The sequence below is a fragment of the Aquila chrysaetos genome, chromosome 3, assembly GCF_900496995.4.
Source record: "Aquila chrysaetos chrysaetos chromosome 3, bAquChr1.4, whole genome shotgun sequence".
Taxonomy (NCBI): Eukaryota; Metazoa; Chordata; class Aves; order Accipitriformes; family Accipitridae; genus Aquila; species Aquila chrysaetos.
This window is the reverse complement of record NC_044006.1, coordinates 12,093,135-12,117,024: the sequence shown is the minus strand read 5'-3', so window position 1 is coordinate 12,117,024 and position 23,890 is coordinate 12,093,135. Positions and strand designations below refer to the sequence as shown.

General features: G+C 43.3%; 1 protein-coding gene across 1 annotated transcript in view; it reads left to right on the top strand.

The window, feature by feature from the left end:
• The first annotated feature begins 2,561 nt into the window (after positions 1-2,561).
• The window catches only part of TOP1 (DNA topoisomerase I), a 76,368-nt gene continuing 55,039 nt past the window's right edge, over positions 2,562-23,890 (top strand). Inside the window, exons 1-2 of the mRNA XM_030009199.2 lie at positions 2,562-2,939; positions 3,586-3,610. Coding sequence (XP_029865059.1) covers positions 2,907-2,939; positions 3,586-3,610 — 58 coding nt within the window. The 5' untranslated portion in view covers positions 2,562-2,906. The remainder of the gene's footprint in view (positions 2,940-3,585; positions 3,611-23,890) is intronic.

Genomic DNA, 23,890 nt, shown 5'->3' with positions numbered 1-23,890 from the left:
GGATCTAACAGCAGAGCAGAGGCTCCTTGCAGGCTCCACTCAGGCCCCAAGCTAACGCTATGGGAGACTGCAAACAAAATGTAGTGGATGGGAACTGATCCTTGGGAAACACTTCTGCCTGGTTTGGGTATCGATGTCTCAGCCAGAGGTTTCCTTCATCATATGAGTGGTATTTCACAGCTGTGGCACAAGGTTTTGCTTGTCACTAATGGATCTGGCACCGCTGCCATTCCAGGGAGTGGACCTGAGCTAACAAACTGGGCAGCTCACTTTACATTCAGAGCTCTCCTATCTGGCTGTCAGTAGACAGCGCAGCAGTGAGCCTCTCGTGCCAGTCTGGAGGCTCCCTTTTGCAACCAGATGAGCGCTTTCAAATGCCTGCGAAGATGGCAACTGCTAGAAGAAGGTAGTGATCCTTTCCTCTGAACGGGGCTGGCTGCGGCTGCAGCTGCAGCATGGTGGGGGTTGCAGCAGGTCCCTCTCTTGTGGTAGCACGCAGCTACCTGAGCAAGGCTTCTTGGGGAGACAGAGATATGCAAGATTTAAAGTGAAATTGCTGCTTCAAAGAAAGGGCTTTTAGGAATTTCTAATGTTGAAAGCTGGAGGTGCCAGACCGCTCCCAGGCTGTCCCGCGTCGGCGGACACAGGCTCCGCACCCCTGAATGGCAGCAAGGAGGGGCTCAAACCCAGAGCAAAGCCCCCTTTCATCTCATTCTTGTGAGCTAGGGGCAAACACCTCTTCCAACAGGAGGCTGAAACAGCCTTTTTGTTATGTTTATATTTAAAAATCTAACAGTGACTAAAGCAGTTTGCATAATAAACAGCTCTAGAGCCAGAAATATTTGCCTGCTCTCAGTAAAAAAAGGAAGTCCTCAGATCCTCTTCTGAAGACTGTAAGAAAGTGACAAGAGTTTTCCCTTTACAGGATATAAATATGCAGTGCAAATAGGTGGCTGCTGTCACTGCTTACATTTTGATGTCTCTCTTCAGATAGCCTGGCAGCGCCAGATTATTTTAGTGTCAAATCAAAGCTCTGGTTGTGTAATGAAGCTGAGGAAAGGTACAGTCTGTGTTGCAGCACAGGATGGAAGCTCCAAGAAGACTGAAGGCAGTCCTGTGAGACATGTACCAGCCATGCATACTAAACCTGCCGTTTAGTACACCAAAAAGAAAACCCCTTTAGTAAAGCTGCTGCAGAACAGAAATAAATGTCTTCAGATTTGGGTTGGAGCAGGGGGGGTGTTTTTCTAGGGAGGTACGTGATTCATTCTCACATTAGCTAAAAGAAAGTAAAGCTTTTGTTTCCTTTTTACCCTCCGTTTCCTTGTGAGAGAAAAAAATTAAAGGGCCTGTTTACGCTGGAAGAAAAATCTTGCTGGCTGATCCCTTTTTAAAGCAGAAAGCTCTTATTTGCAATGCACCATTGCTGTTCTTGACTTTAACAAGTCAAGTCAGCCCAAAGCCACCCGATCTGTGTCCCTCCTTAGCATCACACTTATCTGGATGTAGGGCAGTTGTACAGCACCTAGCACAATGTAATCTCTGCATGGTTACTACAGCCCCTGCATTTCAGCCCGCTACAGTTGCGTACACAGACTAATAACGAGAGGTCATTCACACGCTCGGGCTCTCCGCAGGACAGATGAGCACGACACACTTGGCTCCTTTCCTGCCAAAGGGAACTGACAGCTGCATCATTTTGAAATGCTCAAAACCAAACTGCACATCAGGCCATTTGTGCTTATACAGGTTCTGTAGGAGCGCGACTCAGCCGAGCTCGCAGAATTCCTCCTGCGGAGAGCCAGCGTGAGAGAATGGCCCGTCAGGCCCCAAGCCCACCGGCAGCCCCTCTGGAGGGAAGATGCGACCCAGGTGGAATCGCCCAGCCCGCACAACACTGCCCGTTTCCTCACACCGCAGCCCTGCCTGGCATTGACCAGGATGCCGTAAGCGCGGCCATAAGGAGTTCCCGGCTGCCGGAGCAGCACAGCTGCCGTGAGGAGACGTCCTGCCCCGGTTCACGGTTAAACCCTGCCCGGGGGTGGGAGGCAGGCCTGCCAGGCCCCGGCCAGGCCCGGGGCATGCCCCGAGGGCTCCCAAGGAAACCCAGCAGCCCGCTCCTTTCGCAGGGGCTGAGGGGTCTCGTAGGGGGATCACAGTGTAACCGTGCCGGTTATCACGGGGATCCGGCGGGACACGCACCCCCCCACGGCTGCCCGCCCCGCCACCCCCTCCCGCCGTCAGGGCGCCGCCATGCTCCCCTGACACGGCGGGGGTGGGGCCTGCGGGACGAGAGGTGGGGCTTGGTATGCAAATACAGCCGGTGGCCTGCGGGGGTGGGATGGGGCGCATGCGCACTGCGCGCACAGCGGGGCACGGGTTCTTGCACAATGCGCCGGACTCCTTCAGCGGTGGGCAGGGGAGCGGTGGGGCGGGGTCGAGGATGTAAATGAAGGCCGGCTTTTGCTGCGCGATTGGAGAAGAGGGAGGAAGAGGCGGGACCGGATATGTAAAAAGCGAGCCGGCGCAGGGCGTACGGGAGGGGGAGAGGGGCTCGGTTGCGATCGGAGGGAGCGCACGGGTTAGGCGTGGTCCGTATGCAAATCTCGCCGGCTCTTGGGAGGGGGGGCGTGGCTCGGATGCAAATCTACCAACTGCCGTTTCCCGGCTCCCGCCCCGACGTTCTGCCTAACATCGCCTTGGCCCCGCCCCGCCAGTAAAAGGCGTCGCGCCTGCGCAGTGCGCCGAAATGAGGACTTAGTCTGTTACACAACGCTGTGGAGCCAGGGGCTGCGCTCACCGTCGCGTCTAGGCTCCGCGCGTCCCCGGCGGCGCGGCCCGGCTCGGCTCTCCTCAGCTCTCCTCTCCTCCCGCTCCGCTCCGTTAGGCCTCCCGCACCCTCCGGCATGAGCGGGGACCAGCTGCACAACGATTCCCAGGTGAGCGCCTCTCCACCGCCGGCGGGGGCCCGCTCCCGGGGGACCCCGGTCCCTCGCCGCCGAGGCCGCGGGGTCCTTACTTCCCCTCAGGATCGGCCCTGGAGGCTCGGCTGACACCCCCCCGCTTTAACCTCAGTGAGGGGAGACGTGCCCTGCTGCTGCCCCCTGCCTGGCCCCGCTCGGGGTAGCCCACGCGTCTGGGGAGAGCTCTGTCAACCCGGCCTGTCCCCCCCCCCCGCGTCGTGCTGGGGTGCCCCCATCCACCGAGCCCCTCCTCCCCCGCCCCGGGACCCGTTTCTGCCCAGATGGGGGACGGTGGGGGAGAGGGGACTCGTTCGTGAGTCCCTGCCCGGGAGAACGGGAGGGGGGCGGCTGGCCACCTTCCCCTGGCTCGCTCCCCTCTGGGGGGTCACCCCAGGAGCTGTGGGGGTGCCGGGAGACGGTTCACCCTCCCCTCCCTCCCCCGCCACGGAGGGCACCTTCTGCATCGCGCTGGTCATTTCTCATTTGATATTTAATTTCCCTAAAAATGAGAATGAAGGGGGGGGGGGGGAATCCAGCGCGTCCCCCCCCCCAAAAAAAAAAAAAAAAATCCCCTGGCGGGACGGCGTTTTTCACGGTCTCTCCCTGTCTCCTCTCCCCGCAGATCGAGGCGGATTTCCGAGCGAACGGTGAGTGTGGCCCCGGCGCGCCCCTCGCCTCGCCGCGCCGGCCGCGCACAGACATGGCGTCCCAGAGACTAAGTCCCGGCTCCTCGCTCACCGGCCCCATTGTTCCCATCGAGCTGCCAAAAGCGCCCCTTTCCCGGCGGCCTCGCCGCCCCCCGACCCCCGCTTCCCCTAGTGGGGGCACCGGAGGCCCCCGATCCGAGCCCTGCGGCTCTCCCGGGGTCCCCTTTGGGCCCCGATTCCTCCCTGGAAAGTCGCCTTGTCGACGGTCGGGACTTAGTCTCTGCGCCATTTTCTTTTTCTCCTCTCTTCTGTGTGGCTTTCTCTCCTTCTCCTCCTCCCCGTGCTGCCGGAGAGGAGCCTTCTACAGAGGCACCGAGCGGCGATCCCCGGCCCCCAGCCCCTTCTCAACAGAGGGGAAAGCAAAGTTTTTAACTAAAAAAAAAATCCCCAAGCCGTTTTTGTATCGCAGCCTCCCTCCCCCCACTGCTCCCCGTCTCTGTTCCTTTCAGGGAATCCCTCCCTTCCCCTAAAATGAAAGGTGATTGCAACATGTTGCTCTTTTAAAGAATCTGCTGCATCCATTTTAAGATCAGTCTTATTTCTTTCCTTGCTATTTAATTGATGTAACTTTACCTTGTTGGGTGGGGTTTTTAATTGAAATAAAAGCCCACATTAAAAAAAAAAAAAACAAAAAAAAAAAAAAACCCGAAAAACCAACAGTGTAGACAATTCCAGAAAGGTAGACATCATCACTTCAGAAAGTTTGCAAGCTATCTGTTCATCTTGTTCAGAAACATTGTAGTAGTTCTGTAATTTTTTATATATGTATATATTTATATATGAATATATACACTTATATGTCTCTCTATATTTATATTCATATATATATACACATATATAATATCTTTTCTAATCAGCCTGATGGCTGCTAACTTTTTCTGATTGTTTATTCATTTTTCTAGGAAGCAAAGTTAAGTGCAATCCCCCCCCAGGTTGGTAGGTGTCAAATTGAAGGGCTTACACAGGGTGGAGGGGAGTTGAGGACATATAACCTACCTTTGTCTGTATGTGTTATTGTCGCTGTTCGGGATGTGTAAGGAACTCTGAGCTGTCGTCTGACTGATGAGGTGGTAGAGGACAAAAAAATGGTTGAAGATACCTGCTTGACTTATACTGATTTTTAGCATGCTTTTCTGGATGATGTCCACGTGCCTCTTTGGGTTGTAGGCTACTGCATGTAAATATTTACAAATCTATGTTTGTGTGCACCTTTCTGTCAGTTCATTGGAATGTGATTGTCTGTGTGCAGTAGGAGCAGGCAGTAGTGAATATGCAGTTTTTGAACTTTTATTTCCATTCTGAATCTATAGTAGGGCTCTATGAATAATTCTTAACAGAAAAAAGGGTGCAGTGGATTTCCCAAGAAGTGCAGGAGTAACTCTTGAAGCAACTTAAATATAAGCATGTATTTGAATACTTGTAGACTTCTTATGCTGGGAAATACTTGCTTAAGGATCATCTTTATTTAGGGAAAAGTACTCCCTGGTAAGCTTTAGTTATGTACTGATTTACATAGGGGAAATGATGCATATTTGACCTTTCCACTCAGCTTCCAGTGAACCTCTTAGAGGGATTTCTCTCCTCTATTGTGACCATGTGCTGTTTTATTCTTTTAACAATTTTAGGCATATGACACTTACAACTCCTCCAGTTTTTATTTCTACCATGTGTTGGAGGAGTTCAATACAGAAATTCAAAGTAAGACACCTTGATGGAAAAACTGAATTCCTGATAAATCAAGCGTACCCAACAATTTTGTACCAGTGCAGGTAGTGGCACCCTTTTCCTCCTATTGTAATTATTTTTATGGCAGTCATGTAACATCATCGTGACTGATTAGAGGCCCCAAAAATCCAAAATCCCTTTCAGCTCTGAAAGGTGCGTGTAACCCTGTTAGTCTTGTTAAGGAAATAATGCTGAATAGACGCTGTCCTCTCTGACCTTGTGACCACGACTGATCTTCCTGAAAACCTGTCACCTCTGCTTGCTCTGAGTCTTGTTTCCTCTACACAGGAGTTCTTTGCACTTCTGTGTTGGGAATTGTCACGCGCGGATCTGAGAACAGCGGTTTTCATTTAGGCATAGCGGTGAGGCTCTAGCTCTTATATTCTTGTTTTGATCCTATTTAGTGGCAAAGATTAGGAGTGGGTGGTAGGAATCTCAAGTACTTCCCCCCCCCCCCCCCCCCCCAGATGTTTAGAATTGGTTTGTACTTTGATTATTGTTAGGCAGCACTTAACAGTAGCGCCAAAGTCTCCTTTTAGGCTGCCTTTCTTCTTTACATTTGGGGAGAGGGAAGTTTTGCTGGGGGCTGGTACTGACTCATTCTAAATGTTGAAGGTACCAGCAGTAAACATTTTTGTTAATGAAGAATGTTTTGGGTGACTTGTGGATAATGTATCAGTAATAGAGCAGCTTAAGGACTTTGAAGCTTCCTGTTGTTACTGATGTTCATATCTGGGTCAATGGACATACTACCTCAGGTGGTGATCACACAAGTTGTTGCAGCTGAAGTAAGGTGGGTGGGGGTGGATCTGCTAGCCCATTGCAGGTCACCAAGGAGCACCCTGGTTGTAGCTGAGAACTTGGATCTGATTACACCCATTTCATTGATAGCAGGGTAGTGTTAGGTATGAGAGAGGATGCCAGCAGTAAATATGTGTTCCTGGCTATTTCTTGTCATTAAATAGCCAGATCACTCTAAGCAACAGTGTCCTGGGCAAATTCCAACTTGGGTAATTGCATTCCGTCTCAATATCCAGATTCCCTCTCCTGTTTAATTTGGCCATAGTGGGTATTTTTTTCCACCTTAATTGTATTTTTAGTATCAGTACGCACTGCAAAGAATTTTCCATGTTCAGTCCTAGCAGTGCCTAGTTTGCACAGTTTGCAAACCATCCTGAGAACAATATTGTGCTGAAACAGCGAGCCTTTTTTGCAAGTAATGTCCTCGCAGTCTTCAGCATTGTAGAAGGGAAATGGTAGTCTAAAACTGTCATTTCCAAGTACAGCTTGGTCATGGAAAATGACCCCTTCTTCACAAATGTGAATGTTGAGTCACAATTATGTACTCAGGGAGGGAATCATTCTGATTTTGTTTTTTTCTCACTTGGTAAAATTGCAGGTGCAAAATCTGTTTAGGTTCTATTGAGTTTTGCCTGTAATAGCTTTGTTATTAAGGTTGAACGTAACAACCTCTTACTACTGAGGACAATGTTGAGACTAAAAGCAATTTATCTTGACTTTCAGTTCTCCCATTGTGTTTGCAGAGTGCAGTAGATAAAAAATACTTTTGTTTGCAAAATAATCAAATTGTGTTCCAAAGCTGCTAAATTCCACTAGCTGCTGTTAGTCTCTTGGCTGTTCATCAGCCTGTGATCAGAACTAGTGTAAAATCCAGAACCATTCAGTGTAAAAAGTGAAGACATCAGCCTAAGCAGTGTTTTTTTCCTCTGGTTGATTTGACCAATAATGTCAAGATGCAATTTGAGGCCAGTATCATTGTAGTAATCATTACAGTATACTAACAGGAGTCAGGTGTGAATTTGATTGTAGAGATGGCTTCTGGAAGTCAAACATGCTTGAAGGAGGGGCTTGCTTTAACAGTGAATTGGGGGGGGGGAGAAGCCCTTGCTGCTGCAGCATCTTATCAGAAACTGGCAGGTTTTTTTATGTTGGCCTGAGCACTCATATGGCATGTCTGTATATATGAGGGTGAAGGTAGGAAGAGGAATGAGCAAGAGGGAAATTTAAATTAAATAGCAAGAGTGCTGAACAAATGTCTTACAAGTTAATGAATTTCAGCATGTTTTGTTTTGCATTAAATTCATGTTTCATGTGTGATAGAGCGGAGCATGTAAAAGGTGGGGGTGATTTAAATGCTAACAAACTGAAAAGCAACATAATGGAGATCCTTAAGATTTTTCAGTGGTTGTGAAATATAGTCTGTTGGAGGCCAGATTTGTTCTTGCTGCTGCTTTGTTGGTGCCTTCTGGATGGGTGAGAGTTTTTTGAAGGAGAGCAGGGCTGCTTCTGATATAGGGTTCTGTGTACCTCAGTGCTGCTGTTAGAGCCACTGTACTAAACAAAATTCATGAAGTTAGGAAGCTTGAAGGTAAACTCTTGTGCTTTATCTGTCTTGTGCACATCAGGGCGAAACTGTCTTTTAGGTTCCCTGGGAGCATGTCACCAGTGCATTTAAATGTCAAATGTTTGGCAGGGGATCCAAAATACAAAAGGTAGTTAATGGTATTTAGATGCAGATTGATATCTCCACTGAAAATTTCCTTTCCCTTTTTTGTGATACATGGAGAAGTGAATCCTGAAGAATGTAATTTGTTTCTTCCAACACAAGCCTCGAGTCACTCCCTGCCTTCGCTTCCAGACTGCAGTGCTGGGTGGTAAGCCTGCATTGTAAGAAGTGCTGCCCACAGCCTCAGAACAATACTCGGGGTAGTTTTAAGTCTGAAACCACTTAGCTTTTTTATTTTAGAAGTATTTAACTTCAGACGCCAATCTCTGCAAAATTTCTTAGTTTTATTTTCACATTGATTTTCAATATGTTCACAGCAATCTATTGTAGGGCTTGTAGAATAGTAACAGTGTAGCTTTAGCATAGGAATCTTCAGATTGTTACAAGTGAGGGTACTCTGAAGTAAGTTGATCATTTATGACACTTGTCAGAAATGCAGACTCAGAAATGTAAATAAATGTATTGTTGGTAAGCTGCTCTTAAATATCATGTGCTACATAAGTTGTTTGCATCTATCTTTCCAGCAGTAGCCTCAGAAGGGCTTTTACTGAAGACCTTGAGGTCTGTTGTGTTAATTGTTCTGACACATTCAGCATTCAGGTTAAAACTTAATGGGTGTCTTGTGGGAGTGGGGAGTTGAATGCATTTCTGTTAGCTCCGGCCAACTTTTGTTTTTGTTAAAACTCAGCAGAATTACCTAAATGTGCTGGAAGATGTGTTTTGGGGGTTAATGGCCTGTGTGCTTCCTACTTCTAGCAGATTTTCTTAAGATGTTTTTCCTTTTACTACAGCATTAAGCGATACCTGTTATTAACATGCTATCGGGACTACTTTGTTTACTTTGTAAAACATGAAAAATTTTTAACCAGGGGGCCAGTCTAAAAGTGTGGGGTTTTACATGGCTTCACATGAATTAGGCACACAGCTCATAAACATGATTGAACACAAATTCAGATTTAATTTCATTTACAACTGTGACTTCAGATATTTGTTGGATAGTTCATTGAATTCCAACCTCCTGAGTTGCGCTGTCAGCAGAAACTGCAATAATATGTAATTATAGCAAGTACTTAACATCTCATTGACTCAAATTCCTCTGTTAATGATTTCACTGGATTCCTGTTAAAGTAATACCTGCTGAAATAGCACAAGCCACTGCCCTATTAGAGAGAGGCTCCAGGTCAGATTCTTACTAGTGTTGTAAATTGCTGTAGTTTTGCTAAAATCAGCGGAGCTCTGACAGTGTATCTGCTTTTTTTGTTATTGGACTGCAAGGATGGGCTTTAATGATACAGTGACTATTTAAGAAAAGGACAATTTAACATAAGAAATCAGCGCAGATTTGTTTTTTGGCTTTTCGAGATGGGATAGGTTCAAGTCTGCTTGAGCTCATCGTGCTAATATAATTTCTCATATACTTGTAAGACATGCAGTCGTTCAGAAATATTTATTGGCTTATTAAGTTGAATTGCCTTTGCAGCTGCTAGTTTTATAGAAACTGCTTCAAGTTTTATAGAAAACCTCACACTTAGAAACATGGGAGCAAAATGCTATTTAGCATTATGTATTCTGCTTCTGCCTGGAGTTTTGAAGGACTGTGTCTTAGGTTTCCAAATCTGAGAGAGGATATTCGTGGTAGAAATCGGTGTTTATCACCTTGCTTTTCTGGGGCTGTTTCGTTTGACTGAGACAGCAGCATATGATAAATATGCCCAGCCGTACCTTCTCCCTGTACGACTATCCGTTCTGAGCTGTTTAGCACTGTCAGCGTTTAAATATGTATCATAATTAGATTTCATAATGCTTCCTCCCGTTAAGAGAACAGGAGAAGGGTATGGACTTGCTGTTGTTTCAGCAGTGAGGTTGCTGCTGACCTGCTCTTCTGAAAGAACAGCTAGAAAATCAGTTTAAAACCCAGTTCTCAGCTACAGTAGGATTATTCCTTTTAAACAGTATTTCCAGTTACTGCTGTCCTTACTCTGCTATTAACTGTCTGCTCTAGGGAGCTCCCATTGCATGTGCCTCTGGTGGCTTCCACTGTCTGTCACTGGTTGAACATTGGAATTAATACAGTGTTGAAGTGCTGTTCTGGGCAGAGCAGAGAGAGCCTTTTCTACAGCAGGCTCCTGTTATTTAGTAGTTCAGCTGAACAAGTTGTAGTAGTGGTTTCCTGGTGTGTATGAGGCTACAGTATTTTTAGCACAGCATTTGTTCAAAATGTCCTGGCTGACATAATTACTAAATAGTTCCAGTAGATTTAATCAGATTTATAGTTAGAAATATTTTCATCTTGAATGCTTGCTTTTTAAACTAATGATCATAAAGAATGAACTGCAGTAATATCTTCTGGTGTCACAGCAAGAGTTAGGACATCTGGAAGGTGACATTAATACTCAGCTGATGAACAAGGGAGAGCTCCAGACTTGAGAATGAAAGTGGAGAGTATGGAGCTGCAGTCAGTCTTCCTGAAACTTGTTCTTTTGTAACACCTACTTAACATCAATGATTCTTGGACTTCTTTGAGATAGAAGTAGGATCTTGTTAAACATCAGTCTGTGTTGCAGTGTCAGCAGGAGGGGTGATGTGAAATACAGAGTTTTGTGCCAGTCCTTGCAACAAACAATATTCTCGGAGATCCTCCAGCACAACTGGTGGAGATCAGACTTGATGGGGAAGTGGGAGACTTTGGCAATTAGTTCCCTATTAATAGCTAATGATAGAGATGGAGTCCTGTAATGAGGAAAGATGAGTAAAGAGGGACAGTGGTTCAAATCAGAATTGTCTCATGAATTTGCTACTGTCATCTCAAAGTTCTAGTGATGTTTTCCATCATCTCAAAGCCTGTTTGTCTGCTAGAATAACATACTCTGTGTGAAAAAGAAGACATGGCCAGACAGCCCTCGTCAATACTACATTTGATACTGTTACTTCACCCTGGGGAAGTTTCCTTTGTTCATAGCTGTTACTTAAATCTCAGTAGTTTCACTTGAAGGTGGTCACAGTAGTAGTTCAGTTTAGCCAACTAACTTGTACTGACAGCTGCTGTGTGTTTTGAAACTGCCAGTTCCCAACATGAAGGAGTTACAAGGACAGAGACAGCATTGAGCATGCTTTACTCCTGTTTTGGAAAGCTTTGGAGGTAGGGGCTGGAAAATGTCTGAAATGCATATCTTCATGGGATGGGGGCAGTGCAGGCTCAAATATGGGAGGTATAGCAGGAAAGTTAGTGTAGGTGATTGTCATTCAGCCTCAGCAGACAATACCTCATCAAGAAAAACAACCTGTGTCTCCACCTAAAGTACTTAAATCCCTTTTTAAGTTTGAAGACTGTAACTTCTGAAATTGGGGTGATTGCAGGGTAAAGAGGGACAGCATCAGGCCATTGGGAAATTGTTTTATTAGAAGGCTTCTGTCAGTCTTGGAGCCAAAAGTTGCTTCCCACAAAGCTTCCGATGGGTAGATCTTTTTGGATTCCTTATCGATATTTTTGACATGAATGTATTTGTTCATGTTCACAAGCTTACCATATGCTTTGTGCAGTTGTGAGCTGTGTGGGTGTGCATGTATGTATTTTTATCTTATACTATCGTCAGAGAAGGGGTTTTTTAGGGAGTGTTGTAAAGACAATGGCTTCCTTCTCTAGCAGTATTGCAGAGTGCTGAGCTTTATGGTGCCCATGAGAAGATGAAGATTCACTCCTTCATAAGTCTGCCTAACATAAATGGTTGCATGTTAAAGACAGATGGACATTCATGGAATTCAGTGCTGCAGCAGAGTGGTTCTGCAGCTGGCTGTATCTTTCCATGACTGAAGAGAGATTGATTTCTGCCTCAGGAAAGCTTGGAGTGTACTTGTAGCTTCACTAAAATATTTTGATCAGTCTATGTAATGCATTTTTGGCTAGGTCATGTCTGTGTCCATTAAAGACAAGCTCCATGGTGAGGATGTACTAGCTAAGTGCCTGTTAAGTCTCATCAGCCACAGTATACATCTGACATAGTCTCTTACAGACACACAGCATTTAGCAGATAGTACAACTTTATTTGGGGGAGAAACACCCTAATGTTCTCAATGAAGGCATAGTTCTGATTCTTCAAAATGTCCTTTTTTCTCCCATAATGCTATTTTTCAATGATTTTCTAAAAATAACTCCCTGGTGACTTTTAGTACTTACTGCTCATTTTGAAATCCCAATCACTGATTTGCACAGTCTTACTAATTTTTGCAGCAAGCATCTGGGACCTCAGTAGTAGAGCATTTTGCTGTGTTAGGGAATAAATGATAGGAACAAATGAAATACGAGGTCTTGTGTTCAATGTGGGTAAGACTGCGTGCAGCTTGTCCTGTCTGAAACCCACTGGGCTAATGCATGAGCACTGTGTGTCTGGCTGCTCTGGAGTGAGTTTTATCACATGCTTTGTAATTTCTGAAGTGTTGGGGTCACTCCACTATTCAGTGTATACTGCACGGGACTGGAAGTTCACTTGTTTCCATCCAAATGTCTTGTGAGTTTAGTGCAGCTAGATGATGTGTGGCAGTGTCTAAATGGAATAATTTCAAGAAGTTTTAAGAAGAATTTTTTTAGATGTTGACCAGAGATGTGGCTTCATGGTAAAAAGTCAAGAAAATAATTAATAGGAATGGAACAATACCCAAGTACAGATAGCTTTTTAATTTTTCCTGGCATTTGTCACTGATCTATTGCCTAACACTGCTTTGGACCCATGAGAATGTGAACTTGTAGAGTGTTACCCAGAACCTTTTTTCTTCTTTTATTTGTCACTTTTCTTCGATACACCTTTTCAATTTGAATGAAAACATGGTAGTTTTTCCTTTGTATGTAACATGGAATAGATTACCTGTGTTTTAGGGCCAGGGCAATGTACTTTAGTTGAACTTTTTATTGATGGCAATGTATTACTGCTCAAGGCTTATATTCCAGTATTTGAACAAGGGCCAGACTTGTCAAAAAAGCTGCTCATCTTCCTCTGAGGTTGCAGTTTCTTGTTTTGGAGAGGTGGCTTCAAATGTCGTTTTAGGGGAGAGGGTGAGGGAAAAGTGGGCTCTCACCTTCTGTGTTTTTTTCCCTTTGAAATATGTTAAGTGTCTGTTGCAGATTTTTAGGTATCTGGAGGTAGAGTTAAGAAACATGTAGTGGTCTTCTGACTGAAATGCAGAGATCCTGGAGTTACAGTAGCACAACTAAGAGGCTTCTATTTTTTGTGATCTGTAAGCAGAGTTTTAGGGGGAGAAAAGTACAGGTGGTGGTAGGGGACATCCTGTTGCATAGCTTGTGACATGAGATAGTTTGCAGACCTGCTAACCAGGTAGGAGGGCTGTCTTCCTTCGTCTGCTCTGCAGTGGATACAAGTGGATGGAGTTCTTTGTGTCCTTAGGGAGATTTGTAGCTAAATTGGCAGTTTTTATTCCAGCTTCTGGTTTTGTGTGATGCTGTCTTGGCAGCTCTCAGCATAGTCTGTATTGCTTGGTGCTCTGGTCAGGCTATGTGAAGATGAAGGGTTGAATATGAAGGGAGGCTCTTCTGAAGCTGAAGGCAGGAACCACTGGGGAGGTACATTCTGTCACACATGGACACTATGCCTGGGATTAAGGTCCTTTGTGCTATACATTGTTATCCCGTCCTAACGCCGTATTGTTTAAATAGGCAACACAGTGGGAGAAGAGGGAGTAGTATGCTCTTCTCAGAGGTGGAGAAACAAGAACAAAGTGGGAGTGATTTCTTCCAGCACAGAAATAGATATAAAGCTGTCTGGCTAGGACTAAGATTCAATTCCAACTTGGACATTTGTTTTCGATTTTTAATTCTCTCTCCAGCTGAAGACTGAGGTGGTTAGCAAAGGGCAGTACAAAAAGAAAAAGGAGCTTCTGCAGTTTTAGCATATGTTGTAATTTTTTCTTAAATGCAGAACTCGTCTCAGGAGCTAAAGCGTGCATTTTTTTCTGTGGTACTAAATCAATTCACAAATACTAAAATGTTGTGTGCTGGGTTTTGCAATTAGTGAAATCACTGGATTTACAGTAGGGAGATCAGTGGTTTTCTGGTCTGTGTGTGGGGTTCCAGTATCAAGTGCTTTACAGGTTAGTCTTTTGCACTATACATGCCACCTTGGTATGAGTGTCTCCTAACTGTGCCTTGAGCAATAGGAAGAGCATATTATGTCTTATGCCAGTTTGTGAATGCTAGCAAGTGTGTGAGTAAGATCAATTATTGGAGAGATAAAACAGCTGGGATGGGCAGGTACCAGTTTTAACTTGCCTAACAAGGTACACTTACAAGTTAGACAAGCGCTCTCCATTTTAATCTACCCTTTTGGGAAACTGGAAGCAGGAGCTCTTTGGAGATCCATGTGAGGGTATGATTCATTGCAACACAAGCAGCATGTACAAAATGGAGGGATGGAGTAGTACTAGTGACGTACTCTGAGGTTTGTACTCTAGAGTTAATGACCACCAGATGGGGAATAAAAGCCTGCCTGCTTTTCTTTTGAGGACTGAGAACGTCATTGAGGCTGTTAAAATGTGCTGTATCTGTTGTAATGCCTCTTGTGCACAGGAAACCCCTTTATGTGTGGATCAGAGTAAGCTTACCTTACTGGTGTTTCCCCTCAACGCTTAGTTTTTAGCATTGGTTTTGGCTGAAGATTAAGTTCTTTCAGTTTGGTAATAGTGCACCTCAGGGATAAAGAGCAAAAAGTCTCAAGTGCTTTCTGGCAGTAGAAAAAGTAAGGTGCAAGTTGTGTTCCAGTACACAAGTGTAAATTGTGAGATGCAGAGGTAGTAGGTTCATATGAACACAAATACAATGCAAGAGATGAACTCTTAACAACAGTGACCCTGATTAACTTCTGCAGTGTTGCCCAATCCTGTTGTACGTGTCATCTTGATCCATCTTTTTAGTAAACAAACACTGGCACAAATCAGAGTCAGGATATCGGTGCTGTTAACTCTGATATTTGCAAGTTGTCATACTGGAGCTGAGTAGGTGTTTGGGTTACTTGGTCTTGCTCCAGTAGATTGGAACATCTCTCCAGCTGTCCAGGATACCTTTGGATGTGAATGTGGATAACATGCATTTTTCAAGAGCCTTTTTCACTTTTGCATTCTTACCTCCTCCTGTGTTCTTCCTACTCCAAAACCAGGAAGCCTCTCAGAGGAGCTAGCATCTTGTCTGAGTCATAGTATCATAGCTGTGTATGTCACCTGCACTTCATTAGGGAAGCATAAGCAAGCTGTCCTTGAAATACCTGTTTTTATGAGTAGATACAGTCTTCTAATTTAAAATATGCTGCTCTCTGGAGTTTGGTAGCTGTCATAAACAATGTTTTTCTTTTATCATCAAGTAGGCTTATTCAGCATCACTTCTATCTAAAGGAAGCTTCTTTCTAGGTTTTAGACTATTCTCATAGTATAGATGCAAAGAGGAAAGTACAGCTTGGCACTTGATGCTCTATGCTTGGCTGCTTCAGTTGTTAGCATGTGGTCTTGGGAGAGCCCAGCACAGTGTAGTTTTGTTGGCCCCAGTCCGTAGCTTGTCTTGCACTGGATGGAGACTGTAGCTAGCAATAAGCTGGCTATCCCAGTAATTTAATTCTTAAACTGAATCTTAGGCAAAAGGCAGAAGCACTTGAATTGATGAGTCCATCAGTTTTGCGTTTCATACATGAAGGTGTAAAGCTGTCATTCTTCAAGCATTGCCTTCTGATTCTAACAGGTTTGCCCCTTCCCTCCTGCCCAGCCCTGTTGTTGAGACTTTTGTCTAGTGATGCATAATCTTCAGTTTATGATTTTGCTATCCATCACTGTCAAAGTGTGAGCTCATCTGTGTAGAGGAAAAAGTGAATTTATTGTTGAACCATAGCCTGAGTTAAAATATTCTGTCTTTCTCTGTTTGTGAGTAGGCCTCTCTCACAGCACTCATGCAGTGCAGTATTTGCCACTTTCAGGAATCTGATAGATTTTTTTTTTTTTTTCCAAAGCTGCTGGTGCGGTCTTTGCATACCAACTGACTCTGGTCTGCGTGCAGTTTAGGAAACAGGTTACATTTGGTGTTGACAGCAGGGGTAGCTAGTTCAGAAGGTGGGCTGGATCTCCTGGGAACTGATCTGTGCTTGGGCTTTGCCCATAGCTCATCAGTGTATTTGGTTAGAATGAGAAACAATACTAATGCCCTGGCCACATTTCTGAAGAACTGGGAAGCTTACTAAGTCTTTGTGTACTGAAGTTAAAGTGTGTATTTTTAAACAGATTCCTTTACAGAGAATGAAGCTGTGGAGCATTGTTTTGTGAAATAAGTCCCCTGTAGCTGTATTTCACAAGTACATGAAACAGTTCAAAACAGATGTGAGCTTCATTTATTAATGGCAGAATTAGTTTGTTTTTAACTTAAGTTCTTGTGTTTTTTCTCCCTTTTTGTAAATACCCCACCCAGGCACAGGAGCCTCATGCTCAGACTCTAATCCAGACTAAGAAACCTTAAATCCCAAAGGGAACTCATTAGTGTGTAGTTCAAGGAGTCCTCTTTTGCATAACATCAGTGTGTTTGTGTTTTGGGAGGGCCATTGAGCTGGGGAAAGGAACACTCCTCAGTTTCATTTTTATAGAGAAGTCCTAGGGAAGAAGTCTACTGACTTGCACATGGCAAATATTTACTTTTTGAATAGAGCTGAAATAAATATGATATTTGATGTTTTTCTAAGCTGAGTTTTTTATAGTGTCTTTTTGTGTGTATTAACGGTTTAATCTCAGTAGAGCTCTGGAATTAGTCTTTGGCAATTAACTCTACAGAAGAACAGAGTCAAAGAAGCCCTCCCTTTAGTTGTTTTTCCCCACTACTGAAAAAAAAGTATTTAAAAAAAATTGTAGTACATGGCTTACAAACAAGTATAATGGTGATTTTTATCATAGTTGCTTCAGAGACTGGAAAGGTAAGTTTTCCACTAGTTTTCAGTTCAGGCAAGATCTGGTATTCAGAAGGGCTTTCTTCTAAGCATCCAGGAGGTGTTTGAAGGCTTAAAAATTAGTGCAAATTTGTGTCATTTCTAGGTTTCTCATAGGTCTCTTATTTCCGTGTTCTGAAGTAGGTGTCATTTGGTCAGCATGTGTCAGTGACACTTGCTGAGTTCTTCATCCCATAAACTGTTTCTTACATCTTTACTGCCTCCTCCCCATCACAGGTATCTGAATAGTATACTGTTAGGCAATGTGTTTAGCACTTTGCTAATGACGGGTATGTGATTTCCCAAATCCTGTGATCCAAATGGGTTGATTTACACACAAAACTAAATTTAGATCAAATTACTTGTGGAGGTTGGTACTCCAAAAAGGCATCAGTACATAGATAGGTTATCAAGTGTCTGTGTACACCGAGAGTCAAATTGTTTCCTCCCTGTTAGTCACTACAGTTTTCCCTTGCACTTAATCAAACCAGAATTACTGTTGTATGTCAGATGTCCATGTAGTTCATAAAACAACTTCTGGTGCGCTCCTGGATGGATTAAATGTTGGACTTGACATTAACTGCACACTTTTCGCTGGAGCGAAGTTAGATTTTTCTGAGAATGTGATGCTTGGTATTAGCAAATTGACTCCTTGTTTTACTTGTCTGTGTTTATTGCTTTCACTTAAAAAAAATTGCAGTTTCTGTATTGGGGTAGCTGTCTTACTGTGAAGTGCTAGCAGACAAGATTCCAGTACCTGTCACAGAGACTGTAGTGGCAGAAAGTATCTTGTTTTATGTTTTAATCTCAAGGTAACTGGTACTTTTTTTAAAGTCTCTTGTTGTGAAAACCTATGTTGAGCTGTTTCTCTGGTTGTAGATCCTCTCTTGAGCAGACACTATTGAACTGTATCACCTTTTAGAGGTTCAAACAAATGTCCTTAGGAAACCAGGTGGAATGTAGTGTTGTCCCCAACAAATTTGGGGTATTTAGTACACCATCACTAGAAGAGAAATGTTACTGTTATAAGCTGTTACTTAAATTTCAATTTTATGATAACCTCTTTCTCCAGGAGTATCTTGATCTGTCCATGCAGCTACTTAGTTTTGGGAATGGTGAAGTTAAGTATCTTGTGTCATCATTTGCTGATTTTTCAGAATAGGTTATTCATACTAGTTCTTTCTTGTGGTATTAGGGCTACTTATCGTGTAGTCTTCCCATTTACAGGCTTTACTTAGTACTACTACTATGCATTAGTGAAAGCTTTTAAGGCTCTGGTGTTTCAGTAGTGGTGCCTTTTTACATCTGATAGCATCAGGTAAAGTTGATCACGGGTTGCAGTCATGATCACAGGAAAAAAGGATTTTTTTTCTGGTCTGCTACGGACCAGAGTACAGGAAGTAAGATAATTGCTAATTGTAAAACAGATCCAAGTTCAAAAGTAAATTTGTACACCTTAAAACTTGCAAAATAGTGTTGCTGAAATGCATGTGAACTCAAACAGGTTAAATGTATTCAGGGATTGCAGTTTCAGAAAATGCTGGGGCTGCTGTGCTCTTTTGGGTAAAGCAGACCTTACTCTGAAGAGTGTAAGCATTGCTTTCTGCGGCTGGGTACCTGGATGGCACTTTCACTCCCAGAAGTGGTTTTGTCTAGCACAGGCTTGAAATACTTGGAAGAGGAGGATAGGAGAGAACAGTACAGCTGCTGCTCTGGGCTGTTTGTGTAGGAGCAAACTACTAAATCATCTGGAGTGGCTACAGCTTTCAGGGTGGTATTAGCCCTTCATGTCAAATTCCTAATAAATTTTAACAGATGTATTGATTTAATTTTGACTCTAGTAAGAATCATAATAACTTTTTAAAAATTTGTCTCAACATATATAAAACTGGCAGCCAAGAAACTTTTAAAAATAGTTTTTCCTAGCCTTACAGCTGAATCATTCAGGAATGAATTACGAGATTGTAAATAGTCTTAGATGTTCCTCTTGTTTCCTTTGCTTATTTCTGCTGTCAAATAATCAAATGGAAAGAAATATTTCTTAATTTTTTCCTTTGGAATACTCCTGAAAATAAGCTATATAACTTGTTTTTCTCATTTTGGGTTATATTAAAGAGGAATAACAAAGTTTTGAATCCCTGTCATTGCTTCTGTAGTCCTCATAGGTTTTTTCGAGCATGTTTCTAACCCTCTCACAAACCAACCTCTTAAAATATTTAAATAATGTTTGGTTTCATGTTCAAAAAACTTAGAGTGTGATCATTTTGCAGTAGTAAAGCAGAACCTCTGATATGATGGAAGTCATTAGCTAAGCACTTGGAGTTTGAAGTGCAGTGATAAACTAACTGTTGATGACTCTCTGCACCTGCAGCATATTTCCTTCAGTTTAAACAGCTCATTTAGTGACTGTGATGGTAGAAGCCATTTGAAAGCTGAAAAAAGCAAGCTGACTTTTCACTCCTAGTTATTTCTGCATAGGTAAAGAAAGCACTACTCTTAAAATTGAGGAACAAGGTAACCAGAAGCAATTGCTTCAGTTCAATTTCCAGGGATTATGCTTGCTTTCTTTTAATAGACTTTAGATGTGAAACAAGTTAAGTAAATGTTTTTCTCTACTTCCTAAGTCTCATTCAAGGCAGATCTGAGTTTTGTGTAAGGTGGAATCTGAAAATGTTGACTGCGCATTTAATAAAATTCTGATTTCCATCCAAAGATGCAAGCCATTAGTTTAAAAAACAAAACTACAAAACAACAAAAACCCAGGAAAAAACCTCACCAAACTGTTAATACATTGTGTGGAGCTTTTTTTTTTTTTGATTGACAAGTTAGGAGTTTGTTATGCATAATAAAGTAACCACTGCATGTTATCCTGCATTAACAGGTTACATTTTATATTCGGGTATCTGTATCAGTGTGATTTAACAGTTGCCAGCTAGTGACACTTGACCTGGACTTAACAAAATAAACAGATTACAGGTGCATAACGAGATTAAAATCAGAGATTTAAGTAACATTTTGTGCCTACTGATGTAAATTGAAGACTTCCAGTGGAAGTTGGTGCACCATATCTAGGAGCTGTACTTACAAGTCATTTAAGTGTTGCAATCATAACCTTATTTTAAAACTCACTTTTAAAGCTACTGTGACCTACACTGCTGTGGTGATGCTTCTTTCTATGTCCTCTATCCTTTCCTTTCAGAAGACTCAGGAGTACAGTTGGAAGTGCAGAAATCTCAACTGTTATTAAACATTTACCTTTTGTTTACTTGTGTGTTTTAGCTGGAATCGGGTGGTTTCCTGTATGCTAATTGCAGTAATGTCCCCTTAAGAAAGGGGAATTGCATTCTCTCCCTTGTCTTGAGAGTGGGACTTGTGGCAAAGCAGACTCTGGTGATAAGATGCTTGCAGACAACGGTTGGAATTAGCCTGGCGTAGGTGAGTGATCACTTAACCACGATGGGACCAGAGGTGAAGTTGGGCTGTATCTATTCAGTGCAGCCCAATACTTGAAAGAAATGATTGCAGATAGAAAAAAAAAAAAAAACCAAACCAACCACCAACACCAGCTGGAATCAGTGTGGGAGTTGCTCCTACAGTGAGGAACCAGCTTAAGTGTGATAAAAATAAGTGCCTGGTCTTCTGAAACAAACCTTTTATAAGACTTAGGCCATGCTTCCCCCATCAGTTCAGCTTAGTAGGCATGATATTAAACAAGTAGTAAGAGAATTGTCTCACTCCAGTGTGTAAAACAGTGGTACTGCTTAGCAGAGGTGATTTAAAGCTTGTACCAACCAGTTCTCTGTCTTGCAGACTCAATTTATGCTCTAATACTGAGGGTTGCGGAGGCCTTATGTTGTTCCCAAGGGTGCTGCCTCTTCAAGTCTTTCCTCCCTACAGCAAGCAGGAGACCAGCACTGGCCAAAGCCACATCATGTTGTCAAGGGATGGTTAATAAAAGGCTTTGAACAAATGCCATTAGAGCCTCTTCTCCAAGGACTCTGAGCACAGCTTGTACCACTCCCATGTGTATAAACTGTGTGTGATCCTGACTGCTGACAGGAGGCTAGCCATTGACTGCTGCAAGACAAGCATTTCAATGCAACTGCTTTTTTTCTGATCTTCTGTAAAGTGTTTGCTTGGGGGGGAGCCCTTGTTCAGGGTCAAACTCAGGATAGTCAAACATGCCAGCCCTGTCCTCGTGCGTTGGTGCAAATACAGGCTCTGTGTGAGCTACTGTTGAGACATCACTCTTGCACTGAGGAAGTGTCAGGATTTCAGGGAGTCTTTACAAACTACTTCTTTTTAGTGAATCCAGAAATGCTAGTGATTTACACAGCCAGCAAGTGAAAATATTTTTCTAGTTGACATCATTGCAGTGTAATTATTCCTGACAACACAGCAGTTTTCCTGTTGGCTAGTGCAGTTTTTAGAACTGAAGCTTTTCTTCTTATGCCCCAAAATAATACCAATCTCTTTTTATTTTTTTAATTTAGCTGAAGTTTCTATTATCCCCTCTGAGGACTAGGAGTTGTAGCTGTTTGCCCCTGTCTTCTCCTGATTCACCTGAGTTTTCAAGAATCTCCTGATTCTTGAAAGTTTGCATGCAATAAGCAGCTGTTGACTTTGCATCACAAATTGTGTTGTTTGCACCTTTCTAATGATGGTATAAAGAGCAGTTGGAGGCGTAAAAACCTTCTGCTGGGGGCACTGACTCAGTCTACGGATGGAGTACAGTACATGAAGTTCTCTGCAGTGTGAATTTGTCACAGATTGTACTGAAAGATTTTCTTTGCTCTTGACCCAGTCTACCGAAGTAACTCTCAAAGCTGTTCCCGGGCAATCCTTTGTCAAGAATCTCCAGAAGATGATTCAGCCCACCTACCTGTGATGATGGTGCAGGCAGGAGCACAGTCAGTGTACTCCTTGCTTAAAGTCTCGGCTTGATTCTTGTGTTACAGTTGAGCATAAGCTGGGGTTCTCTGAGCTATGAAACAGCCAAAGAGCAGAAGTCTCTCTGGTGTAAGTGTGCTTAGTGGCTGAGCAAAGGTGAGTGTTTCAATCCACCCTGACTTGCACACCTTTCATGAGAGGGGATTGATGAAGAGCAGTGTGTTGTCCCAAAAATTGTGCAGCCCAAATTGCTAGCCAAGAACTACTTAAGGAAGAGGATTCCTGCAAACCACAAAAATAAGGGTCAAGTGAACAATTTTGCTTTAGATTGTGTTGAAGTAAGGGATAGGTTATCTTCAGCAGTTCCTGGTAACTCTGAAGTCTAAACATGCCTGTAAATGTTGCAGTTGCCCTTCTTTGGAGAACCAGGGCAGAAGGCAAGCAGAGGCACAGGTGTCTCTGGTCCTTGCTCCTGAGTGACTTGTGAGTGACCCTGGGCAGTTCTTTTTGACTTTGTCTCTGGTGTGGCGCCTACATCCCTCTCTTTGTCTCTTCCCGAGAGAAGATTGTGTGTGACAGCACTGCATGACCGTGTCTGTGCTAAAGGTTGGTTGCTTTCTAAGTCTGAAAATAGGATTAGTCCCCTTGCATTCTATTTGAACGTCCTTAAATTTTACCTTCTTTCATAATTTTAAACTAACTTTACACTCCTGGATGCTAGACTGGTTTGTGAACAATTGTCCAGGCTTTCTCAGCAAGTCTGTCCTTCCTGCTGTGCTGGTTATGTTAACTGCATTTTGCACAATGGAGTGCGAAATGGGTGCGAATTTGGAAAAGCCTGAGATTAGATGCTCTAATAAAAATTGTTTGGTATTATTGGATCTAAAAGAAATCCACAGGGAACCTACCTGTAACTACTTTTTTATGCCAAATTTGTTCCCTGAGCTGATTGGTAACAGCTGTTTCCCCTCAGCCACATTCACTTTATATACCCCGAAGTCCCGCAGGGTCTCAGTCCTGTATATATGTGTATTAGCAAATCAGAATACAGATTTAGTTGCAATGAGTGTAAGGCTTTTGAAACCTGAGAGGTGATGAAGCTCAAGCTTGTTGTGGCTGTCCATTGTTTGCATTTTGGATCTGGTTATGATACTCAGATGCAGGCGGAGTTGGCTTTGGAAAGGGTCATTGGCTGTTAAAATTGCCTAGCTTTCCACTTTTCTATCTGTTTGGACCCCTTCACTGGCTGTCGAAAGTAATTCTGGGCTAGTTTGAGGTGGGAGGAGCAGGAATAAGTGCTTACTTGAAAGCAAGGCAGTTGTTGGACATGACAACAGCTAGGACTGAAGTGGGCATATACCATATAAACTTGCACATGCTTCCAACATGGCTTTATATTTCTAGAGTGTTCTGGAGCTTTACTGAGTCCCACAGTGCTCACTGCATTGATTTTTCCCTAGATCTTGCTGTCGGCCTCATCCTCACCTCCTGATGTGCAGAGATGTGATGGGCCATGGCTTTTGAAACTTAAGGCAGAAGTGTGTCTTCAGTTTGCTGCTTCTTTAAAGATGTACATGCAGTACCTAACTTTGTTTATTCATGTGGATGTAGACTCATAAAGCAATAGGAAAAAAATCGCTGAAACTATTTCTACCCCAGTAAGGGAAGAGTGTTAGTATGCAAGATACTCAAATTCTGAATGGAGGAGGCTGTGGAAAGTAAGTACTTCTACTTATAAAAGAGTGTAGCCTTATAAGAATAAATATCACTAGGGACAATAACTGGGTTGCTCTTATCTTGTTTCCTTAAGAGACTACTCTGGACTTTCCTCTCTTCCATGCCAGCACAGCAGCATTTTAAGCTGTATGCTGGCGCTGGTCATTTCCCTGAAGCTTTAACTTGCTGTTCTGTTTTATTCTGCTTTGTTAGTGGAAACATACTAATGGGTTTCAGTCTCTGACTCTTATTTATACAATTACAGGAGAATGTTTTACATCTTGGGAATCCCTGAAAACACATGTTTCTGTTCACATTGAACTTTTTTTGTTTTTGAATGCAAATAATGGATTGAAACTTCATTGTTGCCTCTCGGTTGGGAGCCCTTTGGCATGTGTAAGAAGC